Raw genomic sequence first — 18,688 nt, forward strand, 5'->3', positions numbered from 1 at the left:
ACAGACAGAATTGTTCTGACCACAATCCAATTATTGACAATAAGGTCACACCTAATTTTTCACAAGTTTATTGCCTTAGCCTCTTTGATATATTTGCATCTTATGTTGTGATGATTTCATCTCATGAGCTCATATGTTTCGTGTCATGACGATAGCACAAACACTCCTTCATCTCCTTCCATGACATCAATCCTCCCTCTAACTCGTCCAGTTTTAATCCCCAAGTACAAGCACCTCCTTATTTACATGGAGACATTGAGAGCAGGAAATTGCGATTAGATTTGGGGATTTGTCGATGAATCACAAGGTTTCCCCCTGCCTGCCTGTTGGGATTGTAACTCAGTCGAATTATTACTGTTTGTGGTTACCAGAAGCGGGAGAAATGATCACCTTAACTGGAACTGGAGCCAGGAACAGCGTGCTTAGTGGGGCAGAACATTTCTCTTTGGGAACTGGAAAACTCTAGCCTGTGCAGTTCACTCAGAGGTCTGGTGGGAGATTGAAGGCTGGAGCCAGAATGAACAGAACAGCAGTATGGCTTATTTAATTAAGTCTTAACGGACGGAAAGACAAGCAGGATGCTGTCTGCGGATAGCAGAGGAAGAACTGTTAAAGTAGTGACATATTGCATGTTTAGTCCTTGTGGATAGACAGCAAGCCATCAAGAAGTGTTGTGGATATGGCTTCGCACACACCATGAGGGCCAGTTACAGTTTATGTACGGATAATTAGAGACTATAAACTTTTAAACCAATATTTCAGCTCCTACTATGCATTGTTCATCTGAAGCTCACATGACTGTAATGATACAGCAAGCATAGTCTGTATTCTATCGTTGTTTAAAGTGGAAGGAAATCAGTAAAAAGAAAGAAGGAAAAAAAAGCTGTATTGTTAGAACAATTGCAATGCCGCAGTTACTTTCATTAAAATTCCACTTTCAATAAACGATCAGTTTTCACTCAGTGGTTCAGTGAAAAGCATTGATGTGATCATTTACACATTCCTGAGAGCAGATTAAAAGGCTTTCTGCAGGTTCTAGTTATGGCAGCCAAGTATTTATTTGATCTGCCTACTTCAGGCCATAAACAAATGGATCAGATATCAAAATAAAAAGGTTGGGCAGGGGACTGTTTGTGCCTTTTTCAGCTTGTTGACAGTCAAAGTGGGCTGGTGCTTAGCATGCTGACACACGTTTGGGCATTTGTTAAGAATTCCTATCAGGAAGACAGGTTTGAGAAATTTCTGCGGCAGCTCATCCATCATCACGCAAATGATTAATGTCCGCTGTAATAATTTCTTTTTCGGTCAGCTCTGTTATCCTCGTTCTACACTTATCCTGATCCTTGAACATGTGTGGTCAAAACCTAGTTCATAAATGATCTCTTAAAATTTGGGCTTAGACTAAAACCACAGACTCCCCTTTGTGTGTCGCATGAGCAACATCTAAGCAGATGGGGTTCTCTGTAAACACACTTGTTGCTATGCGAGTTGCTATGTAATAAGTTCACAAAGGTCTAAAGTACAAAGACCAGCACAAAGAGCAGAGTAGTGCTTCACACACACACCCATACGTGTTCTCCTCAAGCCCTCTCGTGTTTTGGTGTGTAACTGAGAGGGCGGTAGGAGGAGGAACGATGGAGAAGCTCTTTTCCTGCTCTGGGATGGAAGCACCACACAGGATGTGGGAGAGAAGGGAAAGACAACAGAGCGCTCTTTTATGTCCCTGTCTTGCTTTCTAAACTGTAACAGTATTCCATTTGACGTTCATTACCAGTTGTTAACTGGTTATAACCAGGATTGTTAGCTATAACCACAAGTGTTATTGCGCATGGGAGAGTGAAATCTAGAACTTTACAAGTCTGAAAGACAAATCTCTTTGGGCACTATTACAACAGTCCCATTCCCTTGCTGAGGTTGAGTTGAAGCCAGGGGTGTTAATAATTCATGGTTTACTTCCTGTGCATCATGAGGTGCTGAAATATCATGAAACTTATGCAAAAAACGTGGTTGGCTTGAAATACAACCGGGCAGCCACATGGAGTCTAGAGGCAGAAAAAAACACTCTCATGGTGACTCTACAGTCTGTGAAACATGCCGAGGGTTCTGGCACTTGCGCTCTCTCATCCTGTGCGTACAGTACTGTGCTCACATGAGAGCTAATAATACCCTCCCGTGGCCGGCTCAGCACACAGAAAAGTGCCTGCCAGTGGTTTCAGCTGCTTTGCTCTTGACACTGTATGGTTTTGGCTGCTGTTCATATTCTGATGGAGCATTGGGTTCAGCTTGTTCAACTACCTCCTGGCTTGGGCAAGAACAGCGCACATGGCAAAACAAAAGGGTATAAATACCACCCAAACCTTCCTGCCGCAGCCCTAGCGCCTGCACTCTGCGGAAAATCGTTGAAGGCACGAGAAAGCCACTGCAAAAAAAAAGGGTTCTCACGGTATATTAATGACTCCAGAGTGGATGTGGAGCATTGTGGGATAACAGCACCACAGCGCCTGGCTGGCCAGCTGAGTTCAAAAGGTCAGCGAGTGTGCAGGTCTCGAGTGAAGACTTCATCCTGAGTTGGCTCAGTTCTGTAAAAGAATGCAGGTTAATGACAGTCAACAGGGCTCTGCTTTGCCAAAATGCAATTACACATGTAGCCTAATATGACAGTAAGTAACCAGAGTGAGATTTGTGGTTCTCGAAAAAACTAATTTAATGGCTGCGTACTAAATGATTTCAGAGGGGTGAGGTTGCAAGATTTAAATTGAAGACCAGGTTTCACCCATGAACTCTTTACACCTAGTGATTATGCAAACATGCTTTTACTCCAACTCTGTTGTCATTAGAGAAACTTTAAAAAAAAAAAAAAAAAAAAAAAACTTAATCGTAATCTACTTGAGCTACTTCTTGGAGCGATACTATAAAGCACTTGAGTTCTGATTGCACAGCCAGTGTGTGATATTTAACATGAATTTGTGATATTAACCTCAGCAGTTCACTGATGCACATCAACTATATGGCCAACATCTGTAAATGATTATCATTTAGACATGAACTGCTCTCCATCCTTCAGCATCTTACTCTAACATGCTCATATGGTTCTATTTTTGGATAATGGATAAATGCATTTCCTGTGGAAATATTACTGTTGCCACAAACGATTGGAGACACAGACTTACAATCAGACTTTATTTTTCTTGGCAGGAACGTCAACTGTAACACGTTAGTAAAAACTGACATGATTTTAGAAGCCAAAAATGCATAATGCCATTTAACACTCCAAATGAGACACACCACTGCAAACAGGGTGGAGTGGACAAAATAACTAATACCACACACAATAAGGACTTCAAAATAAACATCATGAGGCAACTAAAGATGCAAAGCGCCCAAATAGTGCTCAAATTGCATCAGAGTGCCCCTGTTCATCAAATCATGTCAAAAGAAACAATGCCAAAAAAATCAATACAAGGTAAGCCAAAGAGAAACACACTGCTGCATAGTGATATGCTGGCTGTAACTGGAGCTTAATGACGAAATGTGATAGATACTTAACAGAATAGTCGTTAAACACAATGAAAATGCAACATAAAGTGACTACTATAGGGTTGAATCAGCACTTTGTTGAAACAATTAAAGAACAACTACATGTGGTGAGCTTCACAAAACTGAGATTTATGACCAAGCTGCCATTCGGAAACTGCTTGTATCCAAGGCCCACACACAAACACACATAACTTGGTGTAAGCAGCACAAAACCTGGACCCCTGAGCAATGGAAAAATGGAATATGGTCTGATGAGTTGACTTTCACCAATTTTCCGACTTTCGGATGTGTTTACATTTCAAGAAAACCAAATCCACAGTGTTTGTTGCTAACTGTTTAACATGTTGGGGGATGCATCATTTTATGCTTATCCATCTTTTGGAAGTCACTAGCTCAAGTCATTTCTCAGCCTGGTTGTATGATGGTCAAAGGATATGAGGCAATTTACAGGACCAGGTGCACTTTAATAAAAGTTCCTTGATGGAAAATTCAAGGCTGCATTCATGACCACAGTTATGGAATCATATATATTCCAGAGACACTCTAGTGACCAGATCTGCACAATGCACCAACTTTTATGTTTTGGAGTATACTGTAACGTGCTTCCTTGATCCCACAAAGAACTGGAGGAGTTTCCTCTTAAAGGAAAAACAAGTAAAGCTGTAGGCATGATGAAGGCAATGGGTGACCCCACTCCTTGTGAAGTACTTAATATATAGTTAGATGTTTCCATTACTTTGTCTTACTTTGTTTCCATTACATTCTCATCATTTGACCAATTCAACTGAATTGCAATTAACTCTGAACCACTGCAACATCTGCTTAATCATTCTACCCAACACATACAAATGGAGACACCCTGCACACCTGTAAATCCAGGAAGTTAGGTTCCATTCACACTGCAAGTAAAACTGGACCAAAATCTGATTTTTTTTGTTTTTCAAAATCTATTTTTTTTATGAAAAGACAAAAATAATATTGACTGATACTTTATATTTTAAATTCTGATTTTTTGCCTTTCGTATGTGGTATATGCAGCATGTTTAAAAAGGGAATGATGGGAAATGAGAAGAAATTAGTGTCAATGTGTTTCTCATTTATTCATTCATCTTCAGTAACCGCATTATCCTGGTCAGAGGTGGCTGTGGATCTTGAGCCTTTTCCAGGAACACTAGGCCCAAGGCAAGTACGCACCCTGAATCAGACGCCAGTCCTTCACATTGTTTCTTTTGACTTTCTTTATTGTCATTTGTCAGCACCCTCAAAATAGAATAAAACAAGACAGGTTATCTGGGCGACTCTTCCCAATTGTTTAATCGCTAAGCTATTATTTTCAATATGAACAGAAAACCTGTCTTCTTTAAAATCGCCATTTGTGTATATTAATGCTAAAATGAGTTTTTGTGTCGTTGTTCAGAACTGTGCTGGATGAAGACCACATTAAAAAGATAATGTAAACAAAGGTAAATTGATCATCATTGATTCATTAAACTTCAATAACTGTTTTATCCTGCTCAGGGTCACAGGGGATCCAGAGCCTATCCTGGGAACATTGGACACAAAGCAGGACTACACCCTATATGAGATGTAGGTTCACATACATATTCACGGCTAGGGGCAATTTTGAGTAGTCAATTCACCTTCTGGCATTTTTTTTTGTTAAAGCGTATACTGGTCAGGGTCACAGTGTATCAGCAGCCTATTCTGTGGCTATAAAGTAGAATTACAGCCTGGATGGGAATGCAGTTCATCACGGGAACGTAGATTTCAGACCTATCATAAGGGAAAATAGAACACAGCTGAACACCAGTGAGAATGTAACCTTAGTGATGCTAGGGGACTGTGAAATGCCAAGCAAAATCATTGTCCACTCAAATCATAGAATCTCAGAATCGTTCCTTGTTACTGGGCTGGTACCATTATCTTTTGTAACTTTAATATGTATCTTTCAACTGGAAATTTTCATATAGTGTAAACCTTTAAAAAGATTTCCGGTACATAAGCGTAAAGCTTTGAAAGTTTACTATATGTGCCTTTCTAGGTAAATGATACAGACTAGATGTGCAAAAGGTGCACACTCAAGAAAGACGTGGAATGCTAACAGTTTAGAGCTTTTTTTTTTTTTTTTTTTTTTTTTTTTTTTTAAGTGTAGCAACACCCAAGCCAGAAAATACCAAAACTACCATGCTGGTTACTGCATTACGAGTGTTAATAAAATACTAATTCACATTGAAACCACTTTTTTTTTGTTCAAAAAGCATAATAAATACAACATCATTTGCTTTAATAGTAATAACCAGCAGTTATAAAGAGTACTAAACAGTACCATTCAATGTCTCTGGGATGGTACTCTCAATTGTACACCTTTTGTACCTTTAGAATGTATATTTTACCTAGAAAGCTCAATGTACCCTTGAGGGAACCCTTCCTTGTCACTTTTATCCTCAAGGGTATATATTTTGTACCTTTTAATGTGTATGTTTTACCTGCTCAGATGCATAAAGTGCACCTCGTGCGTGTAAAAAGCTCATTGAATAATAAACATCAGAGGCCTTTTCAATTCTTTAAAGATACACTACAGTCACGTTACCGTGTTAAAACACAAAGAATTACACACTACAGGTACAAACGATGTACTGATGTGAGTAGTACCCCAGTATGAAGGAACGGAACAGTTTGGCGCTTTGACTGCGCTGCAGATGGAGCGCGAGACAGTTCCCGAGTCCGCTAGCATCTGATTGGTTGAGTCTCCGCACGGCCGCGCGGCCGCTTTGCCCACCCACCGTTTATATAGCAATCCGCGCACATTACCGACTTCCTGCACCGAGGAGGTTATTAGAATCGCGCGCTCATGGCAGCTAATGATTATCGCGGTTACCTGCGGAACCACATGGACATGGAGCACGGGGGCTCGCGCTTCCAGCCGCCGACCCAAAGCGCCCACAGGCCGCTGATTTTCGGCACACTGGCCGTGATGGGACTGCTGCAGGTCGCGTCTAGTGTCACCATTTTGCTGCACTTGACCGGTTATCTCCGCGAGGTGAGCCACGCGAAAACACACTTTCTCTACTATACACACTGGCACGAGTTACAGCACGAGCCTGTCCGCGACGCGCTTAAGATCAGTGCAACTTTGTTTACGTTGAAGTTGTTGGGGTTTTGTTTTGTTTTTCTGTTAGGAAAGTTTGAGTTTAGTGCACAGACTTAGATCGTGTTGTAATGTTCACTGCGCGCGTGTTTGTGTTTGCATTTCGAGCTCTCGCGCAGTTTCGTTTTTACCTGCGTGTCCGCTGGAAATCGCAGCGAGTGACTCTGTGCAGAACTGGAAATGGCGGTTGGGGCTTATCTCTGATGTGTCGCATAGACGCCCTTTTTTTCTTCTTGTTTTTTTTAAAAATTTTTTGAAGATCATCTTCAGGCAACGTGTTCGCGTTGTTCAAGTTCTCCGAAAAGAAACGTTCACAACGCTAGATTCCGCAGCATGTCGCCTCTCTGGTTTGTGTTTTGGCACGTGCACAATAGCACGAGCTTGATTTTCCGACTCGATAATCTCTCAGTGCGCTCGCTCACACCTCGGAGCTGTTCAAAGGTTTTGTGTGACTTTAAAAAGCCAGAGGTGTCTCTGCGCGCTGATGCTTGGAGGCTGCTCTGCTTTCACTGTGCTAAAGGATGCTGGGGAAGGACAGGGAAGGCTGGGAAATCACCTTGTTTAAAACACTCTGCTCCCATGTTTTGGTTCACTTTTGGAGAGAGAGAGAATTTCATGGTTGAGGATGTCTAAATTGTCCTTAAAACCGAACTTGTGCATAAATCTGGACAAAAAAAAAGTCTATTGTATGTGTTAAGCTTTTCATCCCAGGACAGAAAGCAGGGTTTATAAAGAAAACATGTTCAAGATCTTCCCAGCTCTCATTTGTTTATTTAGGGGTCTCAGATTGAACTGATCATTAGTTTAACTAGCTCGTGAAACACACACACACACACACACACACACACACACACACACACACACACACACACACACACACAGGCAGGCCCATCACATGTTATAAAGCCTAATCAAGGCCAGCTTCCCTTGTTTATGAGTCTTTACTGTGAATCTTGTGTTGTGAGGCTTTGGCAGGAATAGTAGTGTATAAGTGTGTGAGAGGCTTACGTCCTGGGAGAGAGCCCAAGTAACAGACACGAAATGAATTTCAGTTGTACTTGGCACAAAGTTCAGATTGGCTTCGGAAAATGCATTCAGGAGAAAATCAGATGAAGAAAATCGCTGTCCCCCCCCCCATGGATTTTTTTTTAAGTTACTGTTTCTTCTTTTCTCTTGTATTATTCTGAAAAAAGGGAGAGTACGAGACACAAGAGGATAATGAATTTAATTATACATATCATAACAAGTACTAATCCACACACATCAGTATTTTCTTAGTGAAATTACTGTTTCTCCTGCATGTATCATGGAATGAGTCATGGACGCTCTCACCTGTGTTCTGAGCATGCTTTGGCTCGCAAATTTTTAATCACTGCAATTAAAATGTGCCCTGTTGTGTTGTTTGTTGTACCTTATCAGAATAGACTGAATATAACCTCTGCTTGTAATTTCTGGTTAACAAGCCTGAGATCCATCAGTGCATGCCTTTAAATATAATCTCTTGTAGGAAACATCTGTCTCAGGTTTACCCTGTGAACAAAACATGATTTTTACACGTTTATACAAAGAACAAAGTATGCCACTGCCCCATATTGAGCCATTTTATAAGCCATTTTACAAGCAAGTGATTGAATACAGATGCAGGACTGAATCTTGTTTGTTATTTTTCAGGTTGACCTTTCTTCAGCTCAGCCTATAGAGGTGAGTGTCTGTGTGTTGAGATTTTTACTGATGTTCTACTGATTATGCCACAGACGAGTTGCTTCTTACACAAAGTAACAAGCAACTTACCTTTATTTGGTGCCTTGCAGCATTGCTAAGTTCCTGTTCGCATCTGTTTATTTGCTAAAATGAGCCATTTCCACGAAATACTAGTGCTCTTAAATTCCAAGTAAACTCAAAAATGGTCTTATAATGGTATTTAGCTTGGTTGAAATAATGCTCCTCATTTGTTGACATCCGAGATATTCTTGCTGCTCTTGTACAGGCTCTGTGCCACTGTTTTCTCATAATTTGTTTAAAGCAGAAGATAAACATTGAGCTACATACCGCAGCTGCTGTAAAACATTTCCTTAACTGTGGCGGTTGGGGCTGCCTGTGTAAAGGTCAAGCCAGAGAGCTTGGGCCTGCTGTCTGTCATGATAACCACTATGAGGAATCAACACGCAGCCCATCAGCCTCATCAGGAGATTTATAACAAGGAGCATGTTTACATAACCTGGGGTTGACAGAAAATATGAGGTGCATGTCAGTGCTTCTCTCTTAGGTGCTTCTTCTCATTCCTTCTCTGGGACTGATGAGAGAGAAATGTAATGCTTTGCGTGTGGCTTTGGTAATGGCCTCATAATCACTAACACTAATCACCAGCATAACAGGGCAGGTGCGGCATGGAGGTACATGGGAAGCATGTAAAAAATGTTAGAGGTCTTTATTTTGCAGCTCGTATTTATGACAATGTCCATTTAATTTGATAGGTTTTGGCCGTTAGTAGGACTGACTCAAACCACCCACACTGCCTGGGAATAGTGGTGTATTATCTCATTTTGTTTATAAGCATTTGAGCAATGAGTTCTTGGTCACGCTCTTTTCACTACGAACTGTCAAGTTTGACAGGTTGCATAGTCTCAGACATTTCTTCTGAGAAAAAAAGCTAAAAGGCCAGTGTTTAAATCCACGATGTCTCTTGTTCTGTTTTTTATTTCTCGAGTGCGGTCCACAGTTGTATATACTGGCCTACACTTTGTTTGTGGTCCGCCCAAACTCTTACGGTCGTAGCAGAACAGCATCCAGAACACTGCACAGAAAACAGCTAATCAAAGCTTTTAATCACGATTGGAGTTGTTGTGTTTACTGTGGGAAAACATTGTGAAAAACATAGTATTATATTTCAGAAACATTTGGCATCTTGTATTCTTCTGTAGAGGAATCGGGAATTTGAACTCAACGGAGGGTAGCAGCCGTGAATGGCTGATGTTTGGGACTGTAGCTCTTGATTTTGATGGAGCTTTTCCAAAGTTCATTCACTTGCCCGTCAGTGTATGATCGGCAAAGCTGACTGTAATCATGCATCATTCTGAAGCTTTGCAGCCATCAACATCGTTAAATGCTGTATTTACTAAAATCTGGATAATTTCCTGAAGGTCATTTTTAGTGCAGTACCATGCTCTTCCAATAGGTTTCACTGGAAACACTATACATCTCTCAGCACTAACACTTGAAAGTGTTGCATTCATTTGTGTTCGTTTTGTTTGTTACGTGAATACAAGGAAACGCCTTGTTTATTTTATTTTTGTTTGTTTTTCTTGGCACATTCTAAAATAAGAAGTTGATCTTTTTTCATTAAAAATATTATATATAATAATTTAAATAATATTATACCTGAAATATTGACATTTTAATTGTTTCTACTAGTTTCAGCATATAAAGACTTCAAATCAAATATCTATAAATCCATATATGAAAAAATGCCCTCTGAACTACAGTTCAGAGTGAACAGAGTCGATCTGGAAGTACAAGTGCTACAGACTACTTTCTGGTTAAGATGTGTACTCTGGAACTTTGTTTTGTTTTCATAAATTATATAATAAAAATGGGCTCAACATATGCAAAATAAATTTTAATAATAATTTAAAAACTCAGCCACCATGTCATCCTCCTTTACCGTCACAATCTTGCTATTTTGAAAAAGTATGTAGTAAGCACAGTAGTACCCTACTCGTGTGAAGTTTGTGGCCGTATCCGTATCTGCTTATCAAAGATAGGTCTTTACTTTCATAGACGAACTCATCTGTGACGAGATCCATTGTGGCGATGATTCATTCCATTACATCAGGCATATTGTATCTGCCAAACTTAAATCTACCTAGTAATAGCTGATACACATCGTTCAATCATTTTTAGCCCAAAAAAAGAGCTTTTTGTAATGTCATGTTATGTCTTTATTGATATTCATGTATTCGAAATTAAAAACGAATGTAATATACAGGATGCAAGTCCAGTAAAGTCACCTTGATCTTTATCTCTGTCTTTCATACTTTGTATAGGGGCATTTATTAAAAACCTGTGTAAGCATGTGAGTGAGCAAATAAACTGCAGTTAGTTTATGTAGTTGATGTTAACTTTACACCTTTCATCACACATGTCTAATAAATGTAACAAATTCAACATATAAAATCTTAACTGAAATTAACATGTATTGGCAGCTCAACCTTAAAAGAGAATTTTTTTGTTAAACTAATTTTTAGAATAATTCTCCATTGAGCTTCCTTGTTTTCAGAGAGTACATGTGATATGAACTTTGGCTGTTTGTCAAGCATCCAAGCTAAAAAAAAACTGTAGCATTCCTTAGTTAAACACCCTTCTAAGTTTGTCCAGGAATGTGCCATCTTTATCTCACTTGTATCACATGGGTGATATAACACGTTTCCCTTTCCTGAGAAAAACCCCCAGAAAACCGGTTAGTCGAAACTTACTTATATAATGGAGCCTAGGGCAGTTGATGAATTTCTTCAATAAACATGTGAAATTATAGTGTAATTACAAAACTAGAACCATTCGACCAGTATAAAAGTAAGTCCAGTTAGTTGGTTTCTTTAGGTTATGTAATATCTATGGTTGATTAGGCAGAAACCAAGGAATTTTTTGGTTACTTTTAAGCTACACTGGTTGGTAATGCATAGCCACAAAGTCTGTCCTCAGATAGGAACAAATTGCACAAATTTAGAGCTTAAATTACAATACAACAAACAAAAATGTTATCGACTGCACTAACAACTGCTCTTGCGCTTTCAATATAAACCCGTTTTGAGTAAACAGGCTTTCTGCCCTCTCAGTACAGGGAAGCATGTTGAAATATCTTTCTATGGTAATCACATATAGACAACAGATGATGTAGATAGTGGTTGTGAATTAAAACAAACTTTCAAAATGGTTTAGATCGCAGTCTAAACTTTAGGACTCTTGCGCACAGCAAACAAGATTTCTTTCATCCCCCCTGACACCTCCTGTTTAATAAACTCATCCATGTGGAAAATCTCAACGTTGTTTCCATATTTGTAAAGGCAAAGGCGCACTATTAGCTGTCTTCCATGGCAAACACTAAGCGCACGCTCTGCATGTTTTCAGCGTATGCTTCGGTGCTTTTTGACATCTGTTTTCTCCAAGAGACATCATAACAAAGGCCAGAACCAGCCTCATTAACATGCTATTCCAAATCAGTCTCAAGTAAAAATGGGGACACTTATTATCTTTTTCCATCACATACAACTCTTGATGCTTCAGCTGAAAATCCATTTAGTCTACGACCTTTGCATATACTGAATGTTATTTTTTATTTATTTAAATTTTCCAGTGTGATTTATTTAAATCAAATTTTCAACCGTGACAATATTCTAATCTTGGTTGTTGCAGAAATCAGTGAATTAACTGAAAATTAGAGAAATTAGATGTAAAAAAAAAAATTCAAATCATGTCTATCTCAATCAGTGATTTGGATAATATATAGGATTTTTATTAATAAATAACATGCTTAACTGATTTACTATCATTCTGAAACTTGATAGCCATGTTTGTTGTGCACATGGTCTCATGCACTTTTTTTTTTTGGCACTGCCAGTCTTTGGTCCACAGTACTTACTTAACTGGTACTTGTCATTTGTAATAATAACTACAGAAGCTACATTAGTACTGCAACAAAAGAGGCTTTAGCATTTAAACAATAATTCCAGTTAAAATTTTTATTTATATTTACCATGAAATGGGTTATCAGCTGTGGCTAATTATTATGCACACATGGCTGCAGGTTTATGTTCCAATTCATATGTAAATGTATTAGTGTGTTTTGTCTTGACCTTCATTCAGTATGAACTTTTACACATGTACAGGTGGGAATGTGTTCACTGTTCTGTAGATTCCATCTAAAATCTTGCTGAATTTTACTAATGGTTAATAAATTAAATGATTTTGTTACTCATTGTTCTATCATTGCTATGTTCTAACCACGGTTCTACAATTCAAATACCTGTTTTTGAATGATGTTAATGTCAATAAGTTGGACAGGCTCCAGATCAAATGGCTCTCATTTTCCTTTCCATTTCTGGTCTTCATCAGGAAGTTCATTCTGAACCCATAATTGCTGATGCATTCAGAGACATCAAGAAAAAGGACAGATCCAGAAAAAAAGATCAAACACCTGTAGCTCACCTTTCTGTCAAGACCCCCATGGACTTCGCAAGCAGTAAGCAAATGCTACTATTCAGTTATATCTGAACATTTATTGCATTGATGTTAAATTTTAACCTGTCCTTAATTTGAATTCTCAGCTGACTCCAAGGTTGTGACCACTATCCATTGGAACCAGTTTCATGGCACTCTGACGAAGGTCAAATACCACGATGGACGATTTGTGATGGAGGAACAAGGATTGTATTATGTGTATGCCAAGACCTGTTTTCGCTATGCCCCTGATCACGCCTCAAAGAAACAGGATGTTAGCAACGTCCAGCTGATTCAGTATATTTTCCATGAGAGTCACACACAATCTAAACTCAAACCTGTGCTGCTTTCAAAGAGCGGAGGCACGTTCAATTGGAGTGACCCAAACTACAACATGTACTGTGTGCAACAAGGAAGAAGTGTCCGGTTGGGTCAAAGTGACGGCCTTTTTGTCAATGTGTCCAATTCTTGGCTGTTGGATCCTGAGCCAGAGGGGACTTACTTTGGTGCTTTTAAAATGAGCACCTGACTTTTGTTTATTTTTTTGCTACTGAACTGGTTTATGCACATTTTACAACCTTATGAACAATTTCAACGTGGCCACAGATCACTGAGCACTTATATTTTAGATCACTGTCTTCTGACTATTTTTTTTTTTTCAATATTGATTTACAGTGAGGGAAAGAAGTATTTGATCATTTGCAAAATCAGTCCATAATGAAGTAGCAATGCCTTCTTAAGCAACTATGGCAGATAATGTTAACATGCCAAAACTTTTATAACAAAATGAACAGTTAGACGTCTGATGTGCCCTTAACGATCTACAACATACAGTGAGGGAAAAAAGTATTTGGTCCCCTGCTGATTTTGTACGTTTGCCCACTGACAAAGAAATGATCAGTCTATAATTTTAATGGTAGATTTATTTGAACAGTGAGAGACAGAATAACAACAAGAAAATCCTGAAAAACGCATGTCAAAAATTTTATAATATAATATATTGATTTGCATTTTAATGAGGGAAATAAGTATTTGACCCCCTCTCAATCAGAAAGATTTCTGGCTCCCAGGTATCTTTTATACAGGTAACGAGCTAAGATTAGGAGCACACTCTTAAAGGGAGTGCTCCTAATATCAGTTTGTACCTGTATAAAAGACACCTGTCCACAGAAGCAATCAATCAATCAGATTCCAAACTCTCCACCTTGGCCAAGACAAAAGAGCTCTCCAAGGATGTCAGAGACAAGATTGCAGACCTACACAAGTCTGGAAGGGGCTACAAGACCATTGCCAAGCAGCTTGGTGAGAGGTGACAACAGTTGGTGCGATTATTCACAAATGGAAGGAACACAAAAGAACTGTCAATCTCCTTCGGCCTGGGGCTCCATGCAAGATCTCACCTCGTGGAGTTGCATTGATCATGAGAACAGTGAGGAATCAGCCCAGAACTACACGGGAGGATCCTGTCAATGATCTCAAGGCAGCTGGGACCATAGTCACCAAGAAAACAATTGGTAACACACTACGCCATGAAGGACTGAAATCCTGCCCGCAAGGTCCCCCTGCTCAAGAAAGCACATATACATGCCCGTCTGAAGTTTGCCAATGAACATCTGAAATATTCAGAGGACAACTGGGTGAAAGTGTTGTGGTCAGATGATACCAAAATGGAGCTCTTTGGCATCAACTCAACTCGCCATGTTTGGAGGAGGAGGAATGCTGTCTATGACCCAAAGAACACCATCCCCACCATCAAACATGGAGGTGGAAACATTATGCTTTGGAGGTGTTTTTCTGCTAAGGGGACAGGACAACTTCACCGCATCAAAGGGACGATAGACGGGGCCATGTTCCGTCAAATCTTGTGTGAGAACCTCCTTCCCTCAGCCAGGGCATTGAAAATGGGTCGTGGATGGGTATTCCAGCATGACAATGACCCAAAACACACGGCCAAGGCAACAAACGAGTGGCTCAAGAAAAAGCACATTAAGGTCCTGGAGTGGCCTAGCCAGTCTCCAGACCTTAATCCCATACAAAATCTGTGGAGGGAGCTGAAGGTTCGAGTTGCCAAATGTCAGCCTCGAAATCTTAATGACTTGGAGAAGATCTGCAAAGAGGAGTGGGACAAAATCCCTCCTGAGATGTGTGCAAACCTGGTGGCCAACTACAAGAAACGTCTGACCTCTGTGATTGCCAACAAGGGTTTTGCCACCAAGTACTAAGTCATGTTCTGCAGAGGGGTCAAATACTTATTTCCCTCATTAAAATGCAAATCAATTTATAACATTTTTGACATGCGTTTTTCTGGATTTTTTTGTTGTTATTCTGTCTCTCACTGTTCAAATAAATCTACCATTAAAATTATAGACTGATCATTTCTTTGTCAGTGGGCAAACATACAAAATCAGCAGGGGATCAAATACTTTTTTCCCTCACTGTATGTTGTAAATTGTTAAGGGCACATCAGACGTCTAACTGTTCATTTTGTTATAAAAGTTTTGGCATGTTAACATTATCTGCCATAGTTGGTTAAGAAGGCATTGCTACTTCATTATGGACTGATTTTGCTACTCCCAGTTTGTTATATAAATCGAATTTTTGTTGGTTATGTAAAATTTCTTTGAACAAAGCAAAACAAAATCAAAGATGGACGGATGCAGGTGCAGGTCACGAGTCGCGTGACCAGTCAGCGGCCGTACCACAGTGCCATCTGCTGGCCCTGGCGTAACAGAACCCCCCTCCAATGGGGGGTCCGGGGCCCCTGTGCGAACTGTATCTCGCTGCAACAAAAAGCGAAGCAGCTTCTGCCGGGCAGCAGAGGAGCAGAGCAGCACCCCCCCCGGGATTGAAAGTCAGAGCACCGCTCCCAGCATTGCTGGAACACTGGGCACCAACCCTGGGATTCTGGGCACCGCTCCCGGCAGCTCTGGGACCTGGGATTCTGGGCACCGCCCCTGGGATGGTGGGCACCATCCCCGGCGGCACTGGGGAGCGGGACGGCCTCCTCAGCTGGACTGGGCAGCAGGACAGCTTCCTCGGCCGTGCAGGGTAGCGGGACGGCCTCCTCGGCTGGGCTGGACAGTGGGACTGCTTCCTTGGCTGTAGAGGGCAGCGGGACAGCCTCCTCAGCCGGGCTGGACAGTGGGACTGCCTCCTCGGCTGTGCAGGGCAGCGGGACGGCCTCCTCGGCTGGGCTGGACAGCGGGACAGCTTCCTCGGCTGTGCAGGGCAGCGGGACAGCCTCCTCAGCCTGTCCCTCTGAGGTCGCCATGTTGACCTCAGGTGGGAGCTCCACAGCTGAGACCTCCCCATAGGCCTCAGGCTGGAGCTCTGCTGTCCTCATTGCCCCCCCAAAAAAAATTTCTGGGCCAGCCTTCACCTCTGGACTGCGCAGCAAGGTGTACCTCCCCTGCAGTGGAAAGCCCCAGATGCTCAGGTTACTTTGCTGGCTGTGTTGCACGGCGTCGCTCCTTGGCGGGGACGGGGTATATGGCGCGAGGGACGACGCGGAGCGCAGCCCGGCTTTGCACTGAGAAATGTCCTCCGCGAGCTTTTTGCTCAACTCCAGGGATGAACGGAGAAGCGCCCAAATCCTGGGCTCTTCGGCGGCGCTCATAGCGACCTGCTGCTTCCTCATTTTGGGCCTAGTATTCTGTTACGGAACGAGACGTAGGTGGATGCAGGTGCAGGTCACAGTCTTTATTACTTCGCAGATAAACAAACAAACACAGGGACCGCAGTCTGTACTGACTATGCAAATTCTGGACATTTAGCTACAACCGCTAGCATGCTACACATTAGCACATACCGTTATCCTTCCTTCACTTGCCGAACGTGAACCAACTATACTACTGCGCGATGTGCGCAGTAACCCGGGGGGTTTAAATAACAAACTTAATTAAACCAAAACATTAACACCTGGGGCAAATCAGACTTAGATTATTGTCCAAGCAGGAAGTAAATGAGTAAACGTGTCCAGTCAGCGGCCGTACCACATTGCCCTCTGCTTGCCGTGGCGTAACAGATAGCTGGACTGTCTTTTAGTTGTTGTGACAGCTGAAAAGATTGACATGAATACAGTGAACCAAACTGAGTTTGGTACATGCTAATTTAAAGAGTTATTTTTCATTTCACATCTTCTGTAGGAAATGAGAAAATGCACTAAATGTATTTATTTATTTTTTATGATGAAAAAGATGGACATTTGTAAAATGTTCTGTCTTCTTCTAAAACTCTTGTACAGTGTGTATGTCTGCCTAAGCTCCATTCTTTCCACAAGTTTTGAATGACGCATTGACTTTAGGTAAGTTGTAGATGTGCTTTTTTTTTCAAATGGTAGAAGCACAGAGCTTATTTTAAATCCTATTTTGAGTGGTTTCTGATTACAGAAACCATGTATTTATGTGTTTTATATTTGACAATTCTGTGCACAAATTCTCATTCAAAGCAGCATTTATTTCTGTACAATTTCAAACATAAATTTTTACGATTTTTCATATCAAATGTTTTGTTTACCAGTATTGTTTATTTATATCATTCTAACTAATAAAAATACTTTTCTAAATATGCCTAAAATGCGGTATTTCTGGTTTTGCTTCGAGTTAAAAGCTAATGTGTGGAACTTAGATGCTTGGATTGTTTTGTTCAGTAGTAATAATGTCATTCAGCTATTCCTCAACTACACTGTCTCACTTAATGACATAAATTTAGTGAGTTCTCCAACAGGTCAGTACACAAGAATGGTTGATTTTAACGTCTGATGAGTAAGAGAGTCACTGCTTGGTCCTCAAGCAGTGCTATCAACATTTAAATTGTTAGCCTTACGCTTGACTTCGATTTGACCTCACTTCTATTCTTACCTGAAAAGTATCTAGAAAGTATCTATATAACTCTGTAATTAAAAGATTTTCTATTTTCCTTTGTTATTTGGATGAGACCTTACAGGGGCTCAATACAGCTCTCTAGTTTAAAGCCTCCATCTCCCTTTCATTCCCTTAAGCATTAAGGACATGGTTAGCTGCAGTCATTTTTCCTGTTTTTTACATGTAAAAGGCATGTGTCATATCGGTAATAAAACGCAGCTGTTTAAAGCTAATAAACACTGATTTACTATCCTAAGTACATCCATCCATGAAGGCAATCTGGATTTCAGTCAAAAGAGGTGTGTTTTCCTCATAGAACATTTCAGTACAACGATTTGCCAGAAAGTGTCCAAGAGTGGGGTGGGTGGGGACACTGACTGAAATGAAACCATGTTTTATAACCAAATAGTGCTTTTGTCAGCAGAACATAGAGCATTGATACATTATACGATTAGTGAACTTTTTTAATGGAGATTCTGTGGTGGGGCGAAAATGACTTTAAATTAGGATTTATGATGCAGCTGTGAGCTTGTTATACACGCTCACACATTCTTCCTATGCTGACTAAGCATTGGTTATTTGTGTTCTGTGCCACATTTCAGAAGGAGCTCTAACTGAAAGCTGTCTGTTCAGGTTTGGGCAATAAATAAATAAATAAATAACAGGCCCCTGCACTGACCTCGGTTTCTGTGCCCACAGGCTTCAGGACCTTGGACAGCACAGTACCAATCTGCGCAATCCATCAAGGCTGAGACCAAAGATTGGCTGATATGTTGTTGACTACACTGTAAAACCGGATAGTTCATTTAACTCAAAAAATTTGAGGTAACTAATTACCTCAAAATTTTTAAGTTGATAAACCATTTCTTTAAACCAAATACACTTAAATATAACAAACATTTAACTCAAACTTTGTAATTTAAAATAA

The 18,688-nt window shown here is 40.5% G+C and overlaps 1 protein-coding gene across 2 annotated transcripts; it reads left to right on the forward strand.

Annotated features, from left to right (window-relative positions):
* Positions 1–5,710: 5,710 nt before the first annotated feature.
* Positions 5,711–17,471, forward strand: tnfsf11 (TNF superfamily member 11). Of its 2 annotated transcripts, XM_017470214.3 has the most exons (4): positions 6,302–6,577; positions 8,357–8,386; positions 12,794–12,920; positions 13,006–17,471. In XM_017470214.3, the coding sequence occupies exons 1-4, from the start codon at positions 6,389–6,391 to the stop codon at positions 13,425–13,427; spliced, it is 768 nt and encodes a 255-aa protein (XP_017325703.1). In that variant the 5' UTR covers positions 6,302–6,388; the 3' UTR covers positions 13,428–17,471. The 2 variants fall into 2 exon arrangements, with proteins under 2 accessions (XP_047011999.1, XP_017325703.1); XM_047156043.2 differs by lacking the exon at positions 8,357–8,386 and having other exon boundaries at positions 5,711–6,577.
* The last annotated feature ends 1,217 nt before the right edge of the window (positions 17,472–18,688 follow it).

The sequence above is a fragment of the Ictalurus punctatus genome, chromosome 6 (assembly GCF_001660625.3).
Source record: "Ictalurus punctatus breed USDA103 chromosome 6, Coco_2.0, whole genome shotgun sequence".
Taxonomy (NCBI): Eukaryota; Metazoa; Chordata; class Actinopteri; order Siluriformes; family Ictaluridae; genus Ictalurus; species Ictalurus punctatus.

Bases quoted from the DNA above. Each gene is read 5' to 3' on its own strand.
- tnfsf11 (XM_017470214.3), top strand. From the start codon at position 6,389: ATGGCAGCTAATGATTATCGCGGTTACCTGCGGAACCACATGGACATG. The intron at 6,578-8,356 runs GTGAGCCACGCG...GTTATTTTTCAG, and splicing joins TGACCGGTTATCTCCGCGAG to GTTGACCTTTCTTCAGCTCA. The intron at 8,387-12,793 runs GTGAGTGTCTGT...GGTCTTCATCAG, and splicing joins CTTCAGCTCAGCCTATAGAG to GAAGTTCATTCTGAACCCAT.